Source organism: Anolis sagrei, chromosome X (assembly GCF_037176765.1).
Source record: "Anolis sagrei isolate rAnoSag1 chromosome X, rAnoSag1.mat, whole genome shotgun sequence".
Taxonomy (NCBI): Eukaryota; Metazoa; Chordata; class Lepidosauria; order Squamata; family Dactyloidae; genus Anolis; species Anolis sagrei.
In genome coordinates, this window is record NC_090034.1 from 57,388,403 (window position 1) to 57,413,342 (window position 24,940).

The window sequence follows — 24,940 nt, forward strand, 5'->3', positions numbered from 1 at the left end:
ATTTAGCCTCCCCACACTTTAAGGTGGTACCTAATTTTCCTACTTGACAGATGCAACTGTCTTTCGGGTTGCAAAGGTCAACAACAGGCTACGCACAATTGGTTGGAAACCCACTCCAACCCGGGCTGGCTTCGAACTCATGACCTTTTTGGTCAGAGTGATCTTAATGCAGCTTACACTCAGCCAGCTGCGCCACAATCCCGGTGCATATAGAGACGTATATCATTACACATGTGCAGTTTCAGCATCCTGTGATAAATAGAAGTCAGACAGAGGAAGTCTTTAATGAACATGTCACCTCCTGTAAGCTCCTTGGTCTTATTGATATTAAGAACCAAATATTGTCCCTGCACCATGAGAGGAGCTGATCCACCGCATCCCAGTTGACAGATTCAGCCCCTTCGGAGATAAGAAGCCCCACCACTGTTGTATCATATGCAGATTTAATCATAGAATCAAAGAGTTGGAAGAGACCTCTTGGGCCATCCAGTCCAACCCCCTGCCAAGAAGCAGGAATATTGCATTCAAATCACCCCTGACAGATGGCCATCCAGCCTCTGCTTAAAAGCTTCCAAAGAAGGAGCTTCCACCAAACTCCGGGGCAGAGAGTTCCACTGCTGAACGGCTCTCACAGTCAGGAAGTTCTTCCTCATGTTCAGATGGAATCTCCTCTCTTGTAGTTTGAAGCCATTGTTCCGTGTCCTAGTCTCCAGGGAAGCAGAAAACAAGCTTGCTCCCTCCTCCCTGTGGCTTCCTCTCACATATTTATACATGGCTATCATATCCCCTCTCAGCCTTCTCTTCTTCAGGCTAAACATGCCCAGCTCATTAAGCCGCTCCTCATAGGGCTTGTTCTCCAGACCTTTTATCATTTTAGTCGCTCTCCTCTGGACACATTCCAGCTTGTCAATATCTCTCTTGAATTACTATGGCAAACAAGGGTGCAAACATATATGTAAAGAGGATATCCATGCCACAGCATCTCTGCAGGTCATGTAGCCGATAATGAGTGGCTATTTCTAATGCTGTTCCAAGCCAGGCGCATTGATAGGTGTCACAGTAAACACAAGCTTTTAATGCTGTGAGTATTGGGTCTTAATGTTGATACTTGTGTTGTAAAGTTTTAAAGATTTATACTCTTGGTAAATCTTGCTATAAGTTACGGTCACTCTATCTGTGACCGTAACCATAAAATCCATTCATCCAAGTGAAGGTCGCGGGTGGGGGGGATGTCCAAGAACAATGGACCTGGAAATGAGTGCAACGCAGGCAGGAAGGAAGGAGCCGGGATGGAATCCGGTGGCGTATAAACACTCGGGACACGGCCGATCCCACCAGAGTGCTGACCGGCAAGGGCTGCGATGGATGGCAAGAACCCATACACCATGGCCAAGCTGGGCCTGGATGCCCGAGACCCCCAGGAGAAGACCGAGCGGGACTGCGGCTTCTACGCCAAGTACTTCTTTCTCTTCCTCTCACTGATCCAGTTCCTCATCATCCTGGGCCTGGTACTCTTCATGGTCTATGGCAGCCCCCAGGCCGGCAACGAGAAGCAGATCCAGGGCCTGAGCAGCCTGCTCCAACGGGCAGAGAGCAAGGCCGAGGCCCTGGGCAAGGAAGTGGCCGACCTCAAGCGCCGGCTCAACGCCAGTCAAACCGAGACTGCTCAGATCCGGAAACTGGCTACTGGGTTCAACATCACCCTCCGGAGCTGCATCAGTGAGAAGGCAAGTGGCAGGACCCCAGGGTCTGCGGGTGGCTTTCTTTAAGTGGGGTCAGCCTGATGGGAGGGGAAGTATAACAAGGTATATCAATGTCTTATACAGTAGGGAACCGGACAGGGGGAGTGTATCCTTGTTGATTCTCTTAGACCAGCGGTTCGCAACCTTCCTAATGCCGTGACCCCTTGATACAGTTCCTCAGGTTGTGGTGACCCCTAAGCATAACATTATTTTCATTGTTTCTCCATAACTGTCATTTTGCTACTGTTATGAACCGTCATGTAAATATCTGATATGCAGGATGTATTTTCATTCACTGGACCAAATTGGGCACAAATAGCCGATATGTCCAAATTTGAATACTGGTTGGGTTTGTAGGGTTGGGGGAAGCAGGATTGATTTTGTCATTTAGGAGTTGTAGTTGCTGGACTTCCTGAACATTAGGAAGAACTTCCTGACTGTGAGAGCCGTTCAGCAGTGGAACTCTCTGCCCCGGAGTGTGGTGGAGGCTCCTTCTCTGGAAGCTTTTAAGCAGAGGCTGGATGGCCATTTGTCAGGGGTGATTTGAATGCAATATTCCTGCTTCTTGGCAGGGGGTTGGACTGGATGGCCCATGAGGTCTCTTCCAACTCTTTGATTCTATGATTCTATGAATTTATAGTTCACCCACAGAACTCCCGTGACCAACAGAAAATACTGGAAGCATTTGGTGGGCATTGACCTTGAGTTTGGAAGTTGTAATTCACCTACGCCCAGACAGCACTGTGGATTCAAACAATTATGGATCTGGACCAAACTTGGTACAGATACTCAATATGCCCAAATGTGAACACTGGTGGAGTTTGGGGGAAATGGACCTTGACATCTGGGAGTTGTAGTTGCTAGGATTTATAGTTCACTTACAATCAAAGAGCATTCTGAACCCTACCAACGATAGAATTTGGCCAAACTTCCCACACAGAACCCCCACGACCAACAGGAAATACCGTGTTTTCTGATGGTTTTTTGTGACCCCTCTGACACCCCCGTCACGACTCCCCTTGGTTGAGAAACACTGTCTTAGACCTCTCAGCGGTCTTCGATAGTATGAACCGTGGCGTGGATGTAGCGTACCTGGATTTCAGTAAGGCCTTCGACAAGGTCCCCCATGACCTTCTGGCAAGGAAACTAGACCAATGTGGGCTAGGCAAAACTACGGTGAGGTGGATCTGTAATTGGTTAAATGGACGAACCCAGAGGGTGATTCTCCTCAATGCTTCCTCTTCATCCTGGAAAGAAGTGACAAGTGGAGTGCCACAAGCAGGGTTGCGTCCTGGGCCCGGTCCTGTTCAACATCTTTATTAATGACTTAGATGAAGGGCTAGAAGGCAGGATCATCAAGTTTGCAGACGACACCAAATTGGGAGGGATAGCCAATACTCCAGAGGACAGGAGCAGGATTCAAAACGATCTTGACAGATTAGAGAGATGGGCCAAAACTAACAAAATGAAGTTTAACATTGAAAAAATGCAAGATACTCCACTTTGGCAGGAAAAACAAAATCCAAAGATACAGAATGGGGGACGATGCCTGGCTCGAGAGCGGTACGTGTGAAAAAGATCTTGGAGTCCTCGTGGACAACAAGTTAAACATGAGCCAACAATGTGATGTGGCGGCAAAAAAAGCCAATGGGATTTTGGTCTGCACCAATAGGAGCATAGTGTCTAGATCTAGGGAAGTAATGCTACCCTTCTATTCTGCTTTGGTTAGACCACACCTGAACTATCGTGTCCAATTCTGGGCACCACAATTCAAGAGAAATATTGACAAGCTGAAATGTGTCCAGAGGAGGGCGACTAAAATGATCAAGGGTCTGGAGAACAAGCCCTATGAGGAGCGGCTTAAGGAGCTGGGCATGTTTAGCCTGAAGAAGAGAAGGCTGAGAGGAGATATGATAGCCATGTATAAATATGTGAGAGGAAGCCACAGGGAGGAGGGAGCAAGCTTGTTTTCTGCTTCCCTGGAGACTAGGACGCGGAACAATGGCTTCAAACTACAAGAGAGGAGATTCCATCTGAACATGAGGAAGAACTTCCTGACTGTGAGAGCCGTTCAGCAGTGGAACTCTCTGCCCCGGAGTGTGGTGGAGGCTCCTTCTTTGGAAGCTTTTAAACGGGCTGGATGGCCATCTGTCAGGGGTGATTTGAATGCAATATTCCTGCTTCTTGGCAGGGGGTTGGACTGGATGGCCCATGAGGTCTCTTCCAACTCTTTGATTCTATGATTCTATGAACCATGGTATCCTTCTGAGATGCCTGGCGGGAATGGGTCCAGTCTATCTTGGAGGGTCGTTCTCAGAAGGTGTTACTGGGGGAAACCTGCTTGGCCCTTGTAGCCATTGTCCTGTAGCGTCCCACAGGGCTCAGTATTGTCCCCCTTGTTGATTAATATCAATATGAAGCCATTGGGAGAAATCATGCGGAGTTTTGGAGTTTGTTGTCATTTGTATGCAGATGACGTCCAACTCTATCACTCCTTTTCACCCGCATCAAAAGAGGCTGTTCAGGTCCTGAGCCAGTGTTTGGCAGCAGTGACAGTCTGGATGAGGGCGAACAAATTGAAATTGAATCCAGACAAGACGCAGGTCCTCCTGGTCAGTCGTAAGGCCGAACAAGGTATAGGTTTACAGCCTGTGCTGGACGGGGTTACACTCTCCCTGAAGACGCAGGTTCGCAGCTTGGGAGTGACCCTGAACTCATCGCTGAGCTTGTGTGCCAGTTCCGCCAGTACCTTGGGAAGCAAGACTTGACCACGGTGGTCCATGCTCTCGTTACATCCAGGATAGACTACTGCAACATGCTCCTCATGGGGTTGCCTTTGTAGATGGCCAAGAAGCTTCAATTAGTCCAGTGTTTCACAACCTTCCTCATGTTCTGACCGCTTAATACAGCTCATGTTGTGGTGACAACCAACCATAACATTATTTTTGTTGCTACTTCTTAACTGTGATTGTGCTACTGTTATGAATCATAATGTAAACATCTGATATACAGAATGTATTTTCATTCATTGGACCCAATTTGGCACAAATCCCCGATACACCCATATGGGGTTGATGGAGGATTGATATTGTAATTTGGGAGTTGTAGTTGCTGGGATTTATAGTTCACCTGGAATGGAATTGAACCAAACTTGGCGCACAGAATTTCCGAAACCAACAGAAAATACCAGGAGGGTTTGGTGGGCATTGACCTTTTGGAGTTGTAGTTCACCTACATCCAGACAGCACTGTGGATTCAAACAATAATTTTTTGTCGTGTCAGGAGCAACTTGAGAAACTGCAAGTCGCTTCTGGTATGAGAGAATTGGCCGTCTGCAAGGACGTTGCCCAGGGGATGCCCGGATGATTTTGATGTTTTTATCATCCTTGTGGGAGGCTTCTCTCATGTCCCCCGCATGAGGAGCTGGAGTTGATAGAGGGAGCTCATCCGCCTCTCCCCGGATTCGAACCTGTGACCTGTCGGTCTTCAGTCCTGCCGGCACAGTGCGCCACCGGGGGCTCCCAAACAATGATAGAGCTGGGCCAAACTTGGCATGAATACTAAATAGGCCCAAATGTGAACACTGGTAGAATTTGGGGGAAATAGACCTTGACATTTGGGAGTTGTAGTTGCTGGGATTTATAGTTCACCTGCAATCAAAAAGCCTTCTGAATCCCGCCAATGATAGAATAGGGCCAGACTTCCCACACAGAACCCCCATAACCAACTGATGGTCTTTGGCGCCAGCCCCCCCTCCCTGACACCCCCTTGAGGCCCCCACAGGTTGAGAAATGCTGAATTAGTCCAACGGGCAGCAGCAAGCTTTCTAATGGGAGCGCCGTACAGGGAGCATACAACTCCACTGACTGCCGATTTTCTACCAAGCCCAATTTAAAGTGCTGGTTCTGGTCTTGGCCTCATAAAGCTCTAAACGGTTCAGGTCCAGCTTTCCTGTCTGAACGTGTCTCCTCGTATGAGCCTACTAGAACTTTAAGGTCATCTGGGGAGGCTCTGCTCTCGGTCCCACGCCCTTCACAGGCACGATTGGTGGGGACGAGAGACAGGGCCTTCTCAGTGGTGGCCCCTCGGCTGTGGAAATCCCTCCTCAGCGACATCAGGCAGGCCTCATCCGTTCTAGCCTTGAGAAAAAAAGTTAAAGATGTGGCTGTGCACACAAGCATTCGAAGAATAAGTGACTATGGGCTTTGAGATGGTTTGAATATGGATTATGAACGAGGATCTTCGACAAATGGAAGTATGCACTGTGCTAGTGTTAATCACTAGCAGCAATAAATCACTACCGACCGGAAGGTGGCAAGTTCAAAGCCCAAGCTTACTGTTTCAGTTTGAGCTCCTGACTGTTAATAGCCCAGCTTACTGTTCACCTAAGTGGTTCGAAAACAGCTGAGCTGTGGGAGTAGAGTAATTGCATTGGGAGACGGTGATCGGGCATTCGGACAACGTGACTGGTCCAGCGGAGTTGATGGCGTAGGAGCATCGCTTCAGTGCTGGTGGTCTTTGCTTCTTCCAGCACGCTGACATTTGTCCGCCTATCTTCCCAAGAGATTTGCAGGATTTTTTGGAGGCAACGCTGATGGAATCGTTCCAAGAGTTGAGTGTGATGCCATGTTTCGCAGGCGTATAGCAGGGTTGGGAGGGGAATAGCTTTATAAACAAGCACGTTGGCATCCCTACGGATGTCCCGGTCCTCAAACACTCTCTGCTTCATTTGGGAAAAAGCTGCACTTGCAGAGCTCAGGCAGTGTTGTATTTCAGTGTCAAAGTTGACTTTTGTGGAGAGGTGGCTGTCAAGGGACGGAAATGGTCAACCTTTTCTCATGTTACACCATTAATCTGTATTTCTGGCATTGCAGAGGGATTGGCTGGTGCCTGCTGGAAGAGCACTTTGGTTTTCTCGATGTTCAATGACAGGCCGAGCTTCTTGTATACTTCTGCAAGGGGGTTTTGAGTGGCTTGTAGTTCTCTTCCAACTACGATTCACTGAATGGGCTTTTAAACTGCCTGATTGCCTGGAAGGATGGTGAATGCTCACTCTTTAGATGGCCATCTTTCAGGAGTGCTTTAGTTTTGTACCCTCGCATGGCAGAATGGGTCAGACTAGATGAATCGGACTACGTGACCTTTGAGGCATCAGACTTCATGACTTTAGGGGGTGGTCAGACTACATGACCTGGGTGGTCAGAATAGATGACCTTTGGAGGGTCGGACTAGATGACCTTTGAAGTATCAGACTGCATCACCTTATTATTTATTTACAGTATTTATATTCTGCCCTTCTCACCTCGCAGGGGACTCAGGGCGGATTACAGTGTATCAGCACAAACACAAAACAGTCTATGTAGAATGTCAAAATATAATGTCAAAAGAGCATATGGTATGCTAATTAACAAAATCCCGAGTATATAGCTCAATTCAGTGGCCCAAAACAAAATCAAAAGGAGCAACCGCTCTCAAATGTAACAGTTCCAGGTCTAAACAAGGGTACCACTGTATATAGGCTTCAGGGATACATACAATGAGGTAAATCATACACAAAGTAAGCATAGAGTCCTGAGGCTATATTGAAGATGGAGCACCACTCTCAAAAATCTTCATGGAATAAATCCAAATTAAGTCCAGTGAAAATGGAGCACTGCTTCTCCAAATGAGTCTCTGTAGGAAAAGTCCGAATGGCATTCAACAGGGGTGCCCGGGTATTTTTGTACCCTGTTTCGGGGAAAGAGATCCCCTTCTTCAGGAGTTGAAGTGATCAGCAACTCTTAGACTCTTATCTATAACAAGATATAACATAACATAACATAGAGTAACAAGTATTCTCCAGCAAAATTACAGAAGTAAAAATAATCCATACAACAAACATATATACTCACATCATGCCAGATAGCATTTACAACAAATGACTCTGCTAGTAGTATATTCACACTGCGAGTACTTCTGTAGGTTCATCCACAGGTTTATAAAGGGTAATTGGAAACTTAAAGGAAACAGCTAAAATTGAGTGACTCATTAAGTCCCTGAGGGGAAAAGGTTTTCAACTTAAAGGTCCAATACATTTCCCTTTGGGATAGTAGTTTTTCTAAGTCCATATGGGGTTTTGGAATGATGCATTCCAGAGCACAAAATTTAAAGGAGTTGGGTGAATGTTTGTATTGTGTAAAGTGTGAATATAGGAGGGACTCAGTAGATAAACATTTTATTCTGGATTTATGTTCAGACATTCTAATTCTCAAAGGTCTGGTTGTTTTTCCAATATACCACAAACCACAGTCACATGTTAGAAGGTAGATAAGGTTACTGCTATTACAATTGGAAAAATGTTTGAGTGTGGTGCCCACTTTGTTCCTATAGTTGTGTACCTCCTTAGTTTTCCATGATTGCGGACAACATTTACAGCGTCCACAGGGGTAATGGCCTCTCAAAGTGCTTTTAGGTGTAGTAGTAGTAGTGGTTAAATCTGTATGAATTAACAAGTCTCTTATGTTTTTAGTACGCCTATTACCAAAAATGGGTGGTTTTTGGCAACCTGGAATATCTTGAAGAAGATGCCAGTGTTTTTTGATGATTCTGGTAATCTGTTTGGAATAGTGCGATAGTTCTTGTGTCCAAATAATTTGATTTTTTATGGGTTTGGGGCATTCTTTCAGTAAGGTGGTCCTATCTATTTTATCAGCTTTGGTTAATGCTTTCCTTATTACATGTTTGGGGTAGCCTCTATATTTGAACTCATGGCTTAAAGTGACACTTTCCTGAATAAACTGTTCCTTGGTGCTTGAGTTCCGTTTAAGTCTGAGGAGCTGTGAAAATGGAAGATTGGTTTTTAAACTAAAATGGTGGAAGCTGTTGTAATGAAGATAAGAATTTTTATCTGTGGGTTTTCTAAAGTTCTTGACTAAAAGTTTATTTTGATCTTTATAGACTGTGACATCCAGAAAATTAATATGTGCCAGGTTGAAATGGCTGGTGAACTTAATAGACGTATGTATGGTGTTGATCCAATTAGAGAAACCTACTGCAGCCTCGGTTGATTTAAATACCATGAATATATCATCAATAAATCGTCCATAATATATAATATTGGTGTGATACATATTTGAAGATGGATTTAATAATACAGTGTTCTCTAAATTTGCCATAAATAAATTGGCAATTGAGGGGGCCAATGGACTGCCCATTGCCACACCAAAGACCTGAAAGTAAAATTGATTTTGAAAACGGAAATAATTTTTCTCTAAAACTATATCCAACAGGTCCATAAGGAAATGTGTGGGTGGATGTAACTTGGTTCTGTTATGGAGGACATTCTCTATGGTGGTACGGGCCTCATCTAATGGAATGTTGGTGTAAAGTGAGGTGACATCAATAGTTACTAAAACACTATCCTCCTCTACTTTGAGGTTTTCTATAATATTAATGAAGTGCTTAGTGTCTTTAATATAGGAATCACAGAGAGGGACAAAGGGTTGGCAGAAAGAGTCCAGATATTTAGCGACTGGTTCCAACACTGAAGAAGAACCTGAAATAATGGGTCGGCCTGGGGGGGGAATAACACCTTTATGAATCTTAGGTAAAGTATAAAAGATTGGTATTCTAGGGAAATCTTTCTGAAGATATTTAAATGTAGAAGAAGAGATAAATCCCAGGGATAATCCCTCTTGGCACACAACCCTAATAAGGGACTGTATGTGTTTAGTGGGGTCTGTAGCAACAGGTTTGTAAAATTTACTATTAGATAACTGGCAGTTGATTTCCTTAATGTAATCTTTTTTGTTGAGTAGCACTATAGCTCCCCCTTTGTCTGCTGGTTTCCAGACTACCTCTTTAAGGTTACTCAGTTTGTTCAAAGTGGTTCTTTCAATGTCAGACAAATTAGAATGGAATGGTGGTCTGTGGGTGATTAACTTATTGAAGTCCCTCTCTACTACTTTTTCAAAGCACTTGATATGTATGCTGTCTGTGGAGGGGCAAAACTTGCTTTTAGGTTTGAAGGGATCTATGGTGGAACTGGGTATGCTGTTTGTGAAAACCTCTCTTAGGCGGATGGTTCTAAACAATTTAAATAAATCTATGCGTGCTCGGAATGCATTAAATTTTGGGGTGGGAACAAATGATAGACCTTTATTTACTACTGACCTTTCTAAATCTGATAACTTGTAATCGGATAGATTGACAATCAAGTCAGGCGTCTTCGATTTTGGCCCCGTCGAAAAAAAGTAGTAGTGGAGGAAGACCTGGAAGATGATCGGTTCATATTTCTTTGTCTGTTAGAACGTCTTAAAGAAGGTGTGTCAGAGGCTTCAGAGCTTTCAGTTGTCCTCCCTGGGTCTTCCTCTGTGGAGGAATCTGCAGACTGAGGATGAAAACTGACTCTTCTCCTAGAGGGGGCTTGCTCTTTGTCCAATAGCCATGGGTAGACTCGATTGGACAGATAATCATTGCGGTCTCTATCAAATTTTTTGATTTTAAATTCCTTCACCTGGTTATATAAATCACTACATTTTTTGTCAAGAGTCTCAAGCATGGTAGGAGAAGTTGTGTCTTTCATAATGTTTTCCATAAGATTAGTAATTTTAGTTTCTCCTTCCTTAATAGTGGCATTGGATTTCATAATTAGTAGGGCCATCAAATCCAAAGAGCATTTATTTAGAATCTTAACCCATTGTTGTAAGAAATCCTTGTCTTCTTTAAACATGCCAGGTGGTTTATATATCCTTAGTCCTCTAGGGATCATGTTATGTCTTATATAGTCAGCTAACGTGGAGGCATGAAGATCCAAGCGAATATTTCTTTTTTTCAATTTTTCTAAATCATTGAATAAATTGCTGGTCTGGGAAGACTCAGCTACCGGTACATGGTCAATGACTGACCTATTTTTAGTAAGAGACATAATGTCTTCTTTATCAAAACTCAAAGTACCGAGCCAGTCATCCATATTAATATGGTAGTACAGCTATACAATATCCCAGAGTACTTGTAGGGTATCAGCACAAACACAAAACAGTCTATGTAGAATGTCAAAATATAATGTCAAAAGAGCATATGGTATGCTAATTAACAAAATCCCGAGTATATAGCTCAATTCAGTGGCCCAAAACAAAATCAAAAGGAGCAACCGCTCTCAAATGTAACAGTTCCAGGTCTAAACAAGGGTACCACTGTATATAGGCTTCAGGGATACATACAATGAGGTAAATCATACACAAAGTAAGCATAGAGTCCTGAGGCTATATTGAAGATGGAGCACCACTCTCAAAAATCTTCATGGAATAAATCCAAATTAAGTCCAGTGAAAATGGAGCACTGCTTCTCCAAATGAGTCTCTGTAGGAAAAGTCCGAATGGCATTCAACAGGGGTGCCCGGGTATTTTTGTACCCTGTTTCGGGGAAAGAGATCCCCTTCTTCAGGAGTTGAAGTGATCAGCAACTCTTAGACTCTTATCTATAACAAGATATAACATAACATAACATAGAGTAACAAGTATTCTCCAGCAAAATTACAGAAGTAAAAATAATCCATACAACAAACATATATACTCACATCATGCCAGATAGCATTTACAACAAATGACTCTGCTAGTAGTATATTCACACTGCGAGTACTTCTGTAGGTTCATCCACAGGTTTATAAAGGGTAATTGGAAACTTAAAGGAAACAGCTAAAATTGAGTGACTCATTAAGTCCCTGAGGGGAAAAGGTTTTCAACTTAAAGGTCCAATACATTTCCCTTTGGGATAGTAGTTTTTCTAAGTCCATATGGGGTTTTGGAATGATGCATTCCAGAGCACAAAATTTAAAGGAGTTGGGTGAATGTTTGTATTGTGTAAAGTGTGAATATAGGAGGGACTCAGTAGATAAACATTTTATTCTGGATTTATGTTCAGACATTCTAATTCTCAAAGGTCTGGTTGTTTTTCCAATATACCACAAACCACAGTCACATGTTAGAAGGTAGATAAGGTTACTGCTATTACAATTGGAAAAATGTTTGAGTGTGGTGCCCACTTTGTTCCTATAGTTGTGTACCTCCTTAGTTTTCCATGATTGCGGACAACATTTACAGCGTCCACAGGGGTAATGGCCTCTCAAAGTGCTTTTAGGTGTAGTAGTAGTAGTGGTTAAATCTGTATGAATTAACAAGTCTCTTATGTTTTTAGTACGCCTATTACCAAAAATGGGTGGTTTTTGGCAACCTGGAATATCTTGAAGAAGATGCCAGTGTTTTTTGATGATTCTGGTAATCTGTTTGGAATAGTGCGATAGTTCTTGTGTCCAAATAATTTGATTTTTTATGGGTTTGGGGCATTCTTTCAGTAAGGTGGTCCTATCTATTTTATCAGCTTTGGTTAATGCTTTCCTTATTACATGTTTGGGGTAGCCTCTATATTTGAACTCATGGCTTAAAGTGACACTTTCCTGAATAAACTGTTCCTTGGTGCTTGAGTTCCGTTTAAGTCTGAGGAGCTGTGAAAATGGAAGATTGGTTTTTAAACTAAAATGGTGGAAGCTGTTGTAATGAAGATAAGAATTTTTATCTGTGGGTTTTCTAAAGTTCTTGACTAAAAGTTTATTTTGATCTTTATAGACTGTGACATCCAGAAAATTAATATGTGCCAGGTTGAAATGGCTGGTGAACTTAATAGACGTATGTATGGTGTTGATCCAATTAGAGAAACCTACTGCAGCCTCGGTTGATTTAAATACCATGAATATATCATCAATAAATCGTCCATAATATATAATATTGGTGTGATACATATTTGAAGATGGATTTAATAATACAGTGTTCTCTAAATTTGCCATAAATAAATTGGCAATTGAGGGGGCCAATGGACTGCCCATTGCCACACCAAAGACCTGAAAGTAAAATTGATTTTGAAAACGGAAATAATTTTTCTCTAAAACTATATCCAACAGGTCCATAAGGAAATGTGTGGGTGGATGTAACTTGGTTCTGTTATGGAGGACATTCTCTATGGTGGTACGGGCCTCATCTAATGGAATGTTGGTGTAAAGTGAGGTGACATCAATAGTTACTAAAACACTATCCTCCTCTACTTTGAGGTTTTCTATAATATTAATGAAGTGCTTAGTGTCTTTAATATAGGAATCACAGAGAGGGACAAAGGGTTGGCAGAAAGAGTCCAGATATTTAGCGACTGGTTCCAACACTGAAGAAGAACCTGAAATAATGGGTCGGCCTGGGGGGGGAATAACACCTTTATGAATCTTAGGTAAAGTATAAAAGATTGGTATTCTAGGGAAATCTTTCTGAAGATATTTAAATGTAGAATTTTGTTAATTAGCATACCATATGCTCTTTTGACATTATATTTTGACATTCTACATAGACTGTTTTGTGTTTGTGCTGATACCCTACAAGTACTCTGGGATATTGTATAGCGGATTACAGTGTACACATATATGGCAAACATTCAATGCCAATTTGACATACAACATATACAGTCATACACAGAGGCTATTTAACTTTTTTCTGGCCGCCACGGGAGCTGTCGCTTTCATCGTCCATCTGCGACACTGATGAAGCACTTCCGCATTCCCCACATGCTTTTTTGCTGGAGTGCTTTGCTGGAGTCCTTTTTATGGCCGCCTAAAGTAGTTAATTTAGCCTCCCCACACAAGGTGGTACCTAATTTTCCTACTTGACAGATGCAACTGTCTTTCCGGTTGCAAAGGTCGACAACAGGCTACACAATTGGTTGGAAGCTCACTCCAACCCGGGCTGGCTTCGAACTCATGACCTTTTGGTCAGAGTGATCTTAATGCAGCTGACACTCAGCCAGCTGCGCCACAATCCCAGTTTGATCTTTGCGGGGGGGGGGGGGGGGTCAAACTAGATGACCTTTGGGGTGTCAGACTGCATGATCTTTGGGGGGTCAAACTAGATGACCTTTGGGGTGTCAGACTGCATTACCTTTGGTGGGGTCAGAAAAGATGGCCTTTGGTGGGGGGTCAGACTACATGACCTTTGGGGTCAGACTAGATTACCTTTGGGGATCACACTAGACAACCTCTGGGGGTCAGACTAGATGACCATTGGGGGAATCCCATTTTAGGTTCCAATGACCCATTTTTTGCTGTTCAATTGAGGGAAAGGTCTGGGTGCGAATTTCTGTCTTAATGTGGCGGACACCAATGGCTCATCTGTCCTGGGAATGGGTGACAACAGCCAGGGGCGACTAACCCATTACGCAAAGTAAGCATTCGTAGTATAGTTGATTTTTCCCAGGGGCGCTCTTGAGGCGCTCTTGGGGGAAAATAGACCTTGACATATGCGAGTTGTAGTTACTGGGATGTATAGTTCACCTACAATCAAAGAGCTTTCTGAACTCCACCAATGATGGAATTGGAAGGGAGAGGATGGCCATTCAAGGGCTCCCTTCTAACCGCCTTTCTTCCCTTTTCCTCCAGACAAAACTGGCCGAGCAGCAGAGAACCTCCATGATGTGTATTCAATTCTGGCAAGAATGCAACTACAACCTGCACATGATGAACACGACGTGGCCCAGTAAGTCTTGCAAAACTATGAACCCCAGGGTCCCATCCCAGTGAGAAAGGGGGTGCATTCGATCCTCCGGCGCCGAGGCATGCTGGGTCGGATGTCTCTTCTTTGTATTGTTGAAGGCTTTTCACAGCCGGAATCCACCAGGGGGTTGTTGCGTGGTTTCCGAGCTGTACAGCCGATGGGTTCGAGCAGCATTTTGTCCTGACCTTTGGCCTGAATCTCAAAACCCAGCTCTAGAATGTTATGGGGATCCCTGCATGATAAGGAATAGGACTAGATGGCCTTTGGGAACCCTCCTGACTCTAGGATGCTGCATGCTACAATGGGGTTGGGCTAGATGGCCTTTGAGGTCAGACTCTAGTGTTCGATGGGGATCCCTGCATGACAAGGGGTTGGACTAGATGACCTTGGGGACCCTTCTGGCTCTAGAATGCTGCAATGGACTTAGACTGGATAGTCTTCGGAGACTCTCCCGAATCTAGGATATTGCATGGTACAATGGGGTTGGACTAGATGGCCTTTGGGGACCCTTCTGACTCTAGGATTCTGCATGCTACAATGGAGTTGGACTAGATGGACTTTGAGGTTCAACTCTAGCACTCTATGGGCATCCCTTCATGACAAGGAGAAGGACTAGATGGCCTTTGGGGACTCTCCCGACTGCAATTTGGCACGGTACAATGGGATTGGACTAGATGGACTTTGGGGACCCTCCCAATGCTGCAATTCAGCATGGTGCAATGGGGTTGGACTAGATGGCCTTTGGGGACCCTCCCGTCTCTGCAATTCGGCATGGTACAATGGGGTTGGACTAGATGGCCTTTGGGGCCCCTCCTGACTCTGCAATTCGGCATGGTACAATGGGGTTGGACTAGATGGCCTTTGGGGCCCCTCCTGACTCTGCAATTTGGCATGGTACAATGGGGTTGGACTAGATGGCCTTTGGGGCCCCTCCTGATGCTGCAATTCGGCATGGTACATTGGGGTTGCACTAGATGGCCTTTGGAAACCCTCCAACTCTAGGATTCTGCAGGGTACAGTACGGGTGGACTAGATGGCCTTTGAGGTCCCAACTCTAGCACTCTATGGGGATCCCTGCATGACAAGGAATTGGACAAGATGGCCTTTGGGGACCCTCCTGACTCTAGGATGCTGCAATGGGGTTGGACTGGATGGTCTTTGGAAACCCTCCAGACTCTAGGATACTGCATGGTGCAATGGAATTGGACTAGGTGGGCTTTGAAGTCCCGACTCTAGAGTCGGAAGGGACATCCCTGCTTATCAATGGGTTGGACTAGATGGTCTTTGGGAACCATCCCAACTCTAGGATTCTGCATGGTATAATAGGCTTGAGCTAGATGGCCATTGAGGACCCTCCAGACTCTAGGATTCTGCATGGTACAATGAGGTTGGCCTAGATGGCTTTTGGGTGACCCTTCCAACTCTCGGATGTTACATGTTACAATCAGGCATCCCTCCATGACAAAGACTAGATGGCCTTTGGGGGTCCTCCTGACTCTAGGATGCTGCATAGTGCAATGCAGTTGAACTAAATGGCCTTTGAGGACCCTCTTGACACTAGAGCTCCATCAGGAGCCCTGCATGACAAGGGGTTGGACTAGATGCCCTTTGGGAACCCTCCCAATTCTAGGATTCTGCATGGTACAATAAGGTTGGGCTAAATAACCTTTGAGGTCCAACTCTAGCACTCTATGGGCATCTCTGCATAGCAAGTGTTTGGATTAGATGCCCTTTGGGAACCCTCCAGACTCTAGGATCCTGCATGGTGCAGTGAAGTTGGGCTAGATGACCTTTGAGATCCCAATTCTAGTGCTCTGTGGGGATCCCGGCATAATGAGGGGTTGGACTAGATGGCCTTTTGGATCCCTTCAAACTCTTAGGATTATATTGGGATCCCTGCATGACAAGCAGTAGGACGAGATGGCCTTTGGGGGCCTTCTCAACTAGGATATCCATGGGGTTCTTTGTGTGACAAGGGATAGGACGAGATGTCATCTGCGGGCAAAATATCAGGAACCAAGTGCAGCTTGGGCCATACAGCAAGGAAACTATGCAACACCTGAGTCTCTCTTGTGTTTCTGCAGCCAAAGTGGCCTTGCTGGAGGACCAGCTGAAGGTGCTGCAGCTCCAGGCCCAACTGGATCGGGAAAACGCCGCCGCGGAGCGCCATCGCCTGCAGGCCATGGTCGACAAGGCTGAGAAGGATGCCAAGGACTGCTTGGTGGAGAAGCTGAAGGTCCAGACCCGGGAGGAGAAGTACCGGGAGCTGGAGTCCAAAGTGATGATCGAGCTGCGGCCGGTCCAGCAGATCCTGGAGGAGGCTGTGCGCCGGTCCTTGGTCCCGGAACACTTCCGGAACTGCTACGTCTGCCAGGACCTGTCCAGCAGCCTCCAGAGCCAGATAGCCACCTTGGCCAGGCAGGTGGATCAGAAGGTGGCCGAGGTGGCGGCCCAGAACGGGCGGCTGGAGAGCCAGAAGGAGGCCTGCGGGCATGAGCTGCAGGGCAAGGAGCGCCAGGCGGCAGCTCAGCGCCAGCAAGCCGAGCAGGAAAAGCAAGCCCTACGCGACGCCCATGCTCAGGCTGCCCTGAAGGCCGAGGCTGAGCGCAGCCGGCTGGCCAAGGAGAAGGAGGAGCTCCAAGCGCAGCTGGACCACAGCAAGCAGGCCTGCCTGCGCTCCAGGGTGAGCCATCTTCAACCCTGGCTCTCTATGGGGATCCCTGCATGACTAGATAGCCTTTGGGGGCCCTCCCAACTCTGCATACTGCAATCGGGTTGTGCTAGATGACTTTTGGGGGGCCCTTCCAACGCTAGGATGCTGAGTGGTACAATGGGGTTTGGATTAGATGGCCTTTGGGGACCTTTCCAACTCTAGGATGCTGCAAGCTGCAATCAGGTTGGCCTAGATGGCTTTTGGGTGACCCTTCCCACTCTAGGATGCTGCATGGTATAATGGGATTGGTCTAGATGGCCTTTGGGAACTCTTCCAAACTAAGATTTTATGGGGATCCCTGTATGACAAGGGGTTGGACTAGATGGCCCTTGGGGACCCTTCTGACTCTAGGGTTGGAATAGATGGGCTTTGGGGACCCTTCCAAACTAGGATTTGATGGGAATCCCTGTATGACAAAGGGTTGGACTAGATGGCCTTTGAGGGACCCTTCTGACTCTAGGATGCTGCATGCCGCAGTCGGGTTAGCCTAGATGGCTTTTGGGTGACCCCTCCAACTCTGGGATGCTGTGTGGTACAATGGTGTTGGACTAGATGGCCTTTGGGGACCCTTCCAAACTTGGATTTTATCAAAATCCCTAGATAAGGGATTGGCCTAGATGCCCTTTGGGTGACCCTTCCAACTCTAGGATGCTGCATGGTACAATGGTTTTGGATTAGAGAGCCTTTGGGGATACTTTTGCCTCTAGGATGCTGCATGGTACAGTCGGGCTGGACTAGATGGCCTTTGGAGCCCTTCCGACTCTAGGATACTGTAATGGCATTGGACTAGATGGCCTTTGGGGACCCTTCCGAACTAGGATGTCATGGAGATCCCCTGGATGACAAGGGGTTGGACTAGATGACCTTTGAGGGACCCTTCTGACTCTAGGATGCTGCATGATGCAATAGGGTTGGACTAGATGGCCATTGGGGACCCTTCTGACACTAGGATGTTGCAATGGAGTTGAACTAGATGGCCTTGGGGACCCTTCTGACACTAGGATGTTGCAATGGAGTTGAACTAGATGGCCTTGGGGACCCTTCTGACACTAGGATGTTGCAATGGAGTTGAACTAGATGGCCTTGGGGACCCTTCAGACACTAGGATGTTGCGATGGAGTTGAACTAGATGGCCTTGGGGACCCTTCAGACACTAGGATGTTGCAATGGAGTTGAACTAGATGGCCTTGGGGACCCTTCTGACACTAGGATGTTGCAATGGAGTTGAACTAGATGGCCTTGGGGACCCTTCAGACACTAGGATGTTGCAATGGAGTTGAACTAGATGGCCTTGGGGACCCTTCAGACACTAGGATGTTGCGATGGGGTTGGACTAGATGGCCTTGGGGACCCTTGCAAAAAAATAGCATAATGGCCATTCATACAGAATGTCTTGTTACCGTCAGGTGATAAACTTGTTTTCCTTGGAAGTGTATAATCTACAAAGATGGCCTTTGGGGACCTTTCCAACACTAGGTTTCTGAATGGGGTTGGACTAGATGGCCTTTATTTATTTATTTACAGTATTTATTTACCGCCTTTCTCACCCCTGCGGGGACTCAAAGCAGAAAGAACCCCTTTGGGGATCTTTCCGAACTAGAATACTGTGTGGATCCCTGCATGATAAAGGGTAGGACTAGATGACCTTTGGGGACCCTTCTGAACTAGGATTCTATGTGAATCCCTGTATGACAATGCATAAGACTAGACTGCTTTTAAGGACCCTTCTGACGCTAGGATACTACATGGTACCATGGGGTTGGACCAAATTACCATTGGGGACCCTTCCGACTCTAGGGTGTTGTAATGGGGTTGGGCTAGATGACCTTTGGGGACCCTTCCAAACTAGGATTTTATGGGGATCCCTGCATAACAAGGGGTAGATGGGCTTTGGGGTTCCTTCTTTGCATGATAAAGAATAGACTTGATAGCCTTTTGTACCCCTTCCAATTCTAGAATTCTGTGGGGTCCCCTGCTTAACAAGGGGTAGGGCTAGATGCCCTTTGGGGTTCCCTTCCACCTCATTTTTGCCTTTCTTTTTGCAGCTCTCCCCGATGAACCCAGGCCTTGGTCCTGGGAGGTTTCCTTCCTCCGCCGGCAGCACCAACCCCTTTGCCAGCTTCCCAGGGGGCTCCCCTCCGAACCTCAACCCAGGGGGTGCCCCCATGGTCCCCAACACCTTTGGCAACCTGCCTCCTTGGGCACGGCCTGGACAGCCCGCTTCAGGGTCCCAGGGATCACCCAACCATCCTGGTGAGTGATGTGGCAAGAATGGGGTTCCTTCCTTTCCCCTAAAAAAGAACCTAGAATTGCACTGGGTGCCTAAAGGGGACACTTCCGACCTTTCCTTGTCCATGTCTTCTGCGTTTCAGAGCGGCCAAGGCTCCCGGAACCCAAGATGTCCCCAGAAGCTGCGGCCAGGATCCCCAACCAGCCCCCTATTGGCCACCCCAGGTAAGATTCCGGACCCCTCTCTTTGGGATCTCACTAGATCCCCTTTGCAGCCCCTCTCCAGGATCTTCTCACATTCCATGCATTGATATGGCTTTCCCCCTGTGTGGGTCCTTTGATGGGAACGCAGATTTGCACTGTCCGAAGCTCTTTCCACATTCTGCGTAATGATGTGGCTTCTCCCCTGTGTGGGTCATTTGATAGGAATGCTGCTGTTGTAGAAAAGTTGTATTGGTCAATGTTCAGGATGGAGACGGGTCAGTCTTAGGAAAGGATATAACAATTTTTATATATATATTGTCGTGACAATATATATATTGTCGTGTCAGGAGTGTCCTGTTGTGAGAGAATTGGCCGTCTGCAAGGACGTTGCTCAGGGGACACTTGGATGATTTTTGATGTTTTATCATCCTTGTGGGAGGCTTCTCTCATGTCCCCGCATGAGGAGCTGGAGCTGATAGAGGGAGCTCATCCGCCTCTCCCCGGATTCGAACCTGCAACCTGTCGGTTTTCAGTCCTGCCAGCACAGGGCTTTAACCCACTGTGCCACCGGGGGCTCCATAACAATAATATAATATAGTAATAATACTATAATATTATTATTATCATATTAAGAATAATAGCAATAGTAATAATATAATAATGAAAATAGTAGTAGTAACAATAATAACAATAATTTGAGAGCTTCATCGGCTAGGTTTTCACATATGGAGATCGGTCAGTTTTAGGAAAGGATATAATAATATAATAGTAGTCGTAATAATAGCAATAAAAACAGTATAATAGCGATATATTAATAATAATACCAATAGTAGTAGTAGTAATAATGATAATTGAAAGCGTCATTGACTGGGTTTTCATATAAAGAGAGTGGTCAGTCTTAGGAAAGGATATATCAAAAATATAATAATAATAATAATAATAATAATAGAGAGCTTCATTGGCTGGGTTTTCATATTTGGAGACTGGTGAGTCTTAGGAAAGGATATATAAACAATATAATAATAATAATAATAATAATAATAATAATAATAGAGAGCTTCATTGGCTGGGTTTTCATATTTGGAGACTGGTGAGTCTTAGGAAACGATATATAAACAATATAATAATAATAATAATAATAATAATAATAATAATAATAATAGAGAGCTTCTTTGGCTGGGTTTTCATATATGGAGACTGGTCAGTCTTAGGAAAGGATATATAAACAAAATAATAATAATAATAATAATAATAATAATAATAATAATAGAGAGCTTCTTTGGCTGGGTTTTCATATATGGAGACTGGTCAGTCTTAGGAAAGGATATATAAACAAAATAATAATAATAATAATAATAATAATAATAATAATAATAGAGAGCTTCATTGGCTGGGTTTTCATATTTGGAGACTGGTCAGTCTTAGGAAATGATATATAAACAATATAATAATAATAATAATAATAATAATAATAATAATGGGATACATGGCACTGATTCTCTTTCCGAACTTTTTCTTTTCCTATACCAGCGGCTAATTGCGCCAGCAACTTGGCAACAGGACCGCTTCAGGAGGGCCCTGCACTAGAAATCCCACCTATCCCAAGGCCCTCGAAGGGACAACGGAAGCGCCAAGACTGCCTGTGACACATCTGCCTCCCTCTGTCGCTAAAGGAAGCCCTCCAGAGGTCATCTAGTCCAGCCCCTTCTCTCCCGCAATCCTTGCAAAAGCCAAAGAGGCCTGCCTTTCCTTTGTTTTCAAATAGGCATGGCATATTCATATGTATATATACAGTATTTCTAAATAGGTATTCTGCACATGTTTAGATACATATACTTTTATATATTTATATGTATGTGAGGATTCGTTGGGATCAAACAGAACCTCCAGGGTCCAAAGGTTGCTGATCCCGAATAGAGAAATGATGATAATAAAGGCTTGCCATGTAATTGTGTATAAGTTCATGCAAGTTTGGGTTCTAGGGGTGATGTTAAAGGGACCCCAAAACACCGGTGTTTTTCCAGTTTGTGAGTCAGGAATGTGAAATAAAGGTGGCATGAAAACCCAGCCAATTAAACTCTCATTATTATTATATTATTATTATTACTATTATTGCTATTATTATTCATATATTATTATATTATTACAATTATCATGTTACATTATTGCTATTATAGTATTGCTGTTATTATTGCTAATATTACTATTATTATTCATATATTATAATATTATTACAATTGCTATTGCTATTATTATATTATTATTGCTATTATAGTATTGCTATTATTGCTAATATTACTATTTTTGCTATGTTATTGCTATTATTATTACTATTACTATTATGTTACATTATTACAGTGTTTCTCAACCTGGGGGTCGGGACCCCTGGGGGGGTCGTGAGGGGGTGTCAGAGGGGTCGCAAAAGAGCACCAGAAAGCACAGTATTTTCTGTTGGTCATGGGGGTTCTGTGTGGGAAGTTTGGCCCAATTCTATCATTGGTGTAGTTCAGAAAACTACAAATCCCAGCAACTACAACTCCCAAATGTCAAGGTCTATTTCCCCCAAACTCTACTAGTGTTTACATTTGGGCATACTGAGAATTCGTGCCAAGTTTGGTCCAGATCCATCATTGTTTGAGTCTACAGTTCTCTCTGGATGTAGGTAAACTACAATTCCCAAAACTCAAGGTTAGTGCCCACCAAACCCTTCCAGTATTTTCTGTTGTCATGGGACTTTTGTGTGCCATGTTTGGTTCAATTCCACCATTGGTGGAGCTCAGAATGCTCTTTGATTGTAGGTGAACTATAAATCCCAGCAACTACAACTCCCAAATGTCAAGGTCTATTTTCCGCAAACTCTACTAGTGTTTACATTTGCGCATACTGAGAATTCGTGCCAAGTTTGGTCCAGATCCATCATTGTTTGAGTCTACAGTTCTCTCTGGATGTAGGTAAACTACAATTCCCAAAATTCAAGGTCAGTGCCCACCAAACCCTTCCAGTATTTTCTGTTGGTCATGGGAATTTTGTGTGCCAAGTTTGATTCAGTTCCATCGTTGGTGGAGTTCAGAATGCTCTTTGATTGTAGGTGAACTATAAATCCCAGCAATTACAACCACCCCCCAGGACAAAATCAATACCCTCCCCCAATCTGTTACTATTCATAACAGCAGCAAAATGAGTTATGAAGTAGCAACGAAACTAATTTTATGGTTGGGGGTCACCATAACATGAGGAAGCGTATTAAGGGGTCGTGGCATTAGGAAGGTTGAGAACCACTGCATTATTACTATTATTATATTATACTACTATTATTATTGCTGTTATATTGTTGCTATTACTATTATTATTATATTATTACTATGATTACTATGTTATATTATTGCTATTATTATTAGTGTTATTATTGCTGTCATTTATTTATTTCCAGGACTCAGGGCGGACCACAGAACATACACATACAGCAAACATTCAATGCCATTTATACACTGACAAGATAGACAATTGTAACATAGATAGAGGTATATATAGGTGTTTCCCATCTTCGGCATCTGTGGAGACTTGGGCTTGGTTCTGTCGCTCCACTTTCTCTGCCAAAGAGCTTTTTGTTCATAAACTTTCCTCCTTGATTGAATCACTGACATTTCCTTATGGGTGCGTAAATACCTCCCCACTCGCATTTTGCTTCCGGTCTTCTAGGTAGGCAGAAGCTGGGCCAAAGACCAGGAGCTCACCCCAACCCAGGCTTCAAACTGTCAACCTTCAATTGACAAGATTTACCGCAGCTGGTGGTTTAACCTGCGGTGCTAAAGCCCAGCTCTATTATGTTATAATATTACTATTGTTATTGCAATTATTATGTTATAATATGCTATTATTATTGTTACATTATTGCTATTATTTTAGTACAAATATTATTACAATTATTAATACTCATATTATATCATTGCTATTATTATTACTACTACTCCAATTATTTACATTCTATTATTACAATTATGATGATGTAATATTATTGCTATTGTATTAGTATATTATTACAATTATTAATACTAATATTATATCATTGCTATTATTATTACTACAATTTTTACATTATATTATAATTATTATTACAATTATTAATACTAAGATTATATCATTGCTGTTATCACTACTACAATTTTTACATTCTATTATTACAATTATGATGATGTAATATTATTGCTATTATATTAGTATATTATTACAATTATTAATACTAATATTATATCATTGCTATTATTATTACTACTCCAATTATTTACATTCTATTATTACAATTATGATGATGTAATATTATTGCTATATTAGTATATTATTACAATTATTAATACTAATATTATATCATTGCTATTATTATTACTACAATTTTTACATTATATTATAATTATTATTACAATTATTAATACTAATATTATATCATTGCTATTATTACTACTAAAATTATTTACATTTTATTACATTTATGATGTAATATTATTGCTATTATATTAGTATAATAGAATAATTAATACTAATATCATTGCTATTGCTATTACAATTTTTACATTATATTATTATAATTATTATTGCAATTATTAATACTAATATTATACCATTGCTATTATAATTACTACATTTTTACATTATATTACAATTATGATTATGTAATATTATTGCTATTATATTAGCATATTATTAGTTATTAATACTAATATTATACCATTGCTATTATAATTACTACATTTTTACATTATATTACAATTATGATTATGTAATATTATTGCTATTATATTAGCATATTATTAGTTATTAATACTAATATTATACCATTGCTATTATAATTACTACATTTTTACATTATATTACAATTATGATTATGTAATATTATTGCTATTATATTAGCATATTATTAGTTATTAATACTAATATTATATCATTGCTATTACTACTACTACAATTATTTACATTCTATTATTACAATTATGATGATGTAATATTATTGCTATTATATTAGTATATTATTACAATTATTAATACTAATATTATATCATTGCTATTATCATTACTACAATTTTTACATTATATTATTATAATTATTATTGCAATTATTAATAGAATCATAGAATCAAAGAGTTGGAAGAGACCTCATGGGCCATCCAGTCCAACCCCCTGCCAAGAAGCAGGAATATTGCATTCAAATCACCCCTGACAGATGGCCATCCAGCCTCTGCTTAAAAGCTTCCAAAGAAGGAGCCTCCACCACACCCCGGGGCAGAGAGTTCCACTGCTGAACGGCTCTCACAGTCAGGAAGTTCTTCCTAATGTTCAGATGGAATCTCCTTTCTAATACTAATATTAGGTAAAGGTAAAGGTTGTCCCCTGACATTAAGTCCAGTCATGTCTGACTCTGGGGTGTGGTGCTCATCTCCATTTCTAAGCCGAAGAGCCAGCATTGTCCATAGACACCTCCAAGGTCATGTGGCCAG

At 43.0% G+C, this 24,940-nt stretch overlaps 1 protein-coding gene across 2 annotated transcripts; it reads left to right on the forward strand.

Annotated features, from left to right (window-relative positions):
* The first annotated feature begins 1,320 nt into the window (after positions 1–1,320).
* PLVAP (plasmalemma vesicle associated protein) lies at positions 1,321–21,518 on the forward strand. 2 transcript variants are annotated; one of them, XM_060784906.2, is made up of 6 exons: positions 1,321–1,727; positions 14,191–14,287; positions 16,390–16,988; positions 19,064–19,271; positions 19,391–19,472; positions 20,982–21,518. In XM_060784906.2, exons 1-6 carry the CDS (start codon positions 1,362–1,364, stop codon positions 20,986–20,988), a joined length of 1,359 nt encoding a protein of 452 aa, XP_060640889.2. In that variant the 5' UTR covers positions 1,321–1,361; the 3' UTR covers positions 20,989–21,518. The 2 variants fall into 2 exon arrangements, with proteins under 2 accessions (XP_060640889.2, XP_067329607.1); XM_067473506.1 differs by lacking the exon at positions 20,982–21,518 and having other exon boundaries at positions 19,391–19,476.
* The last annotated feature ends 3,422 nt before the right edge of the window (positions 21,519–24,940 follow it).

Bases quoted from the DNA above. Each gene is read 5' to 3' on its own strand.
- PLVAP (XM_060784906.2), top strand. From the start codon at position 1,362: ATGGATGGCAAGAACCCATACACCATGGCCAAGCTGGGCCTGGATGCC. The intron at 1,728-14,190 runs GCAAGTGGCAGG...CTTTTCCTCCAG, and splicing joins GGAGCTGCATCAGTGAGAAG to ACAAAACTGGCCGAGCAGCA. The intron at 16,989-19,063 runs GTGAGCCATCTT...TTCTTTTTGCAG, and splicing joins AGGCCTGCCTGCGCTCCAGG to CTCTCCCCGATGAACCCAGG.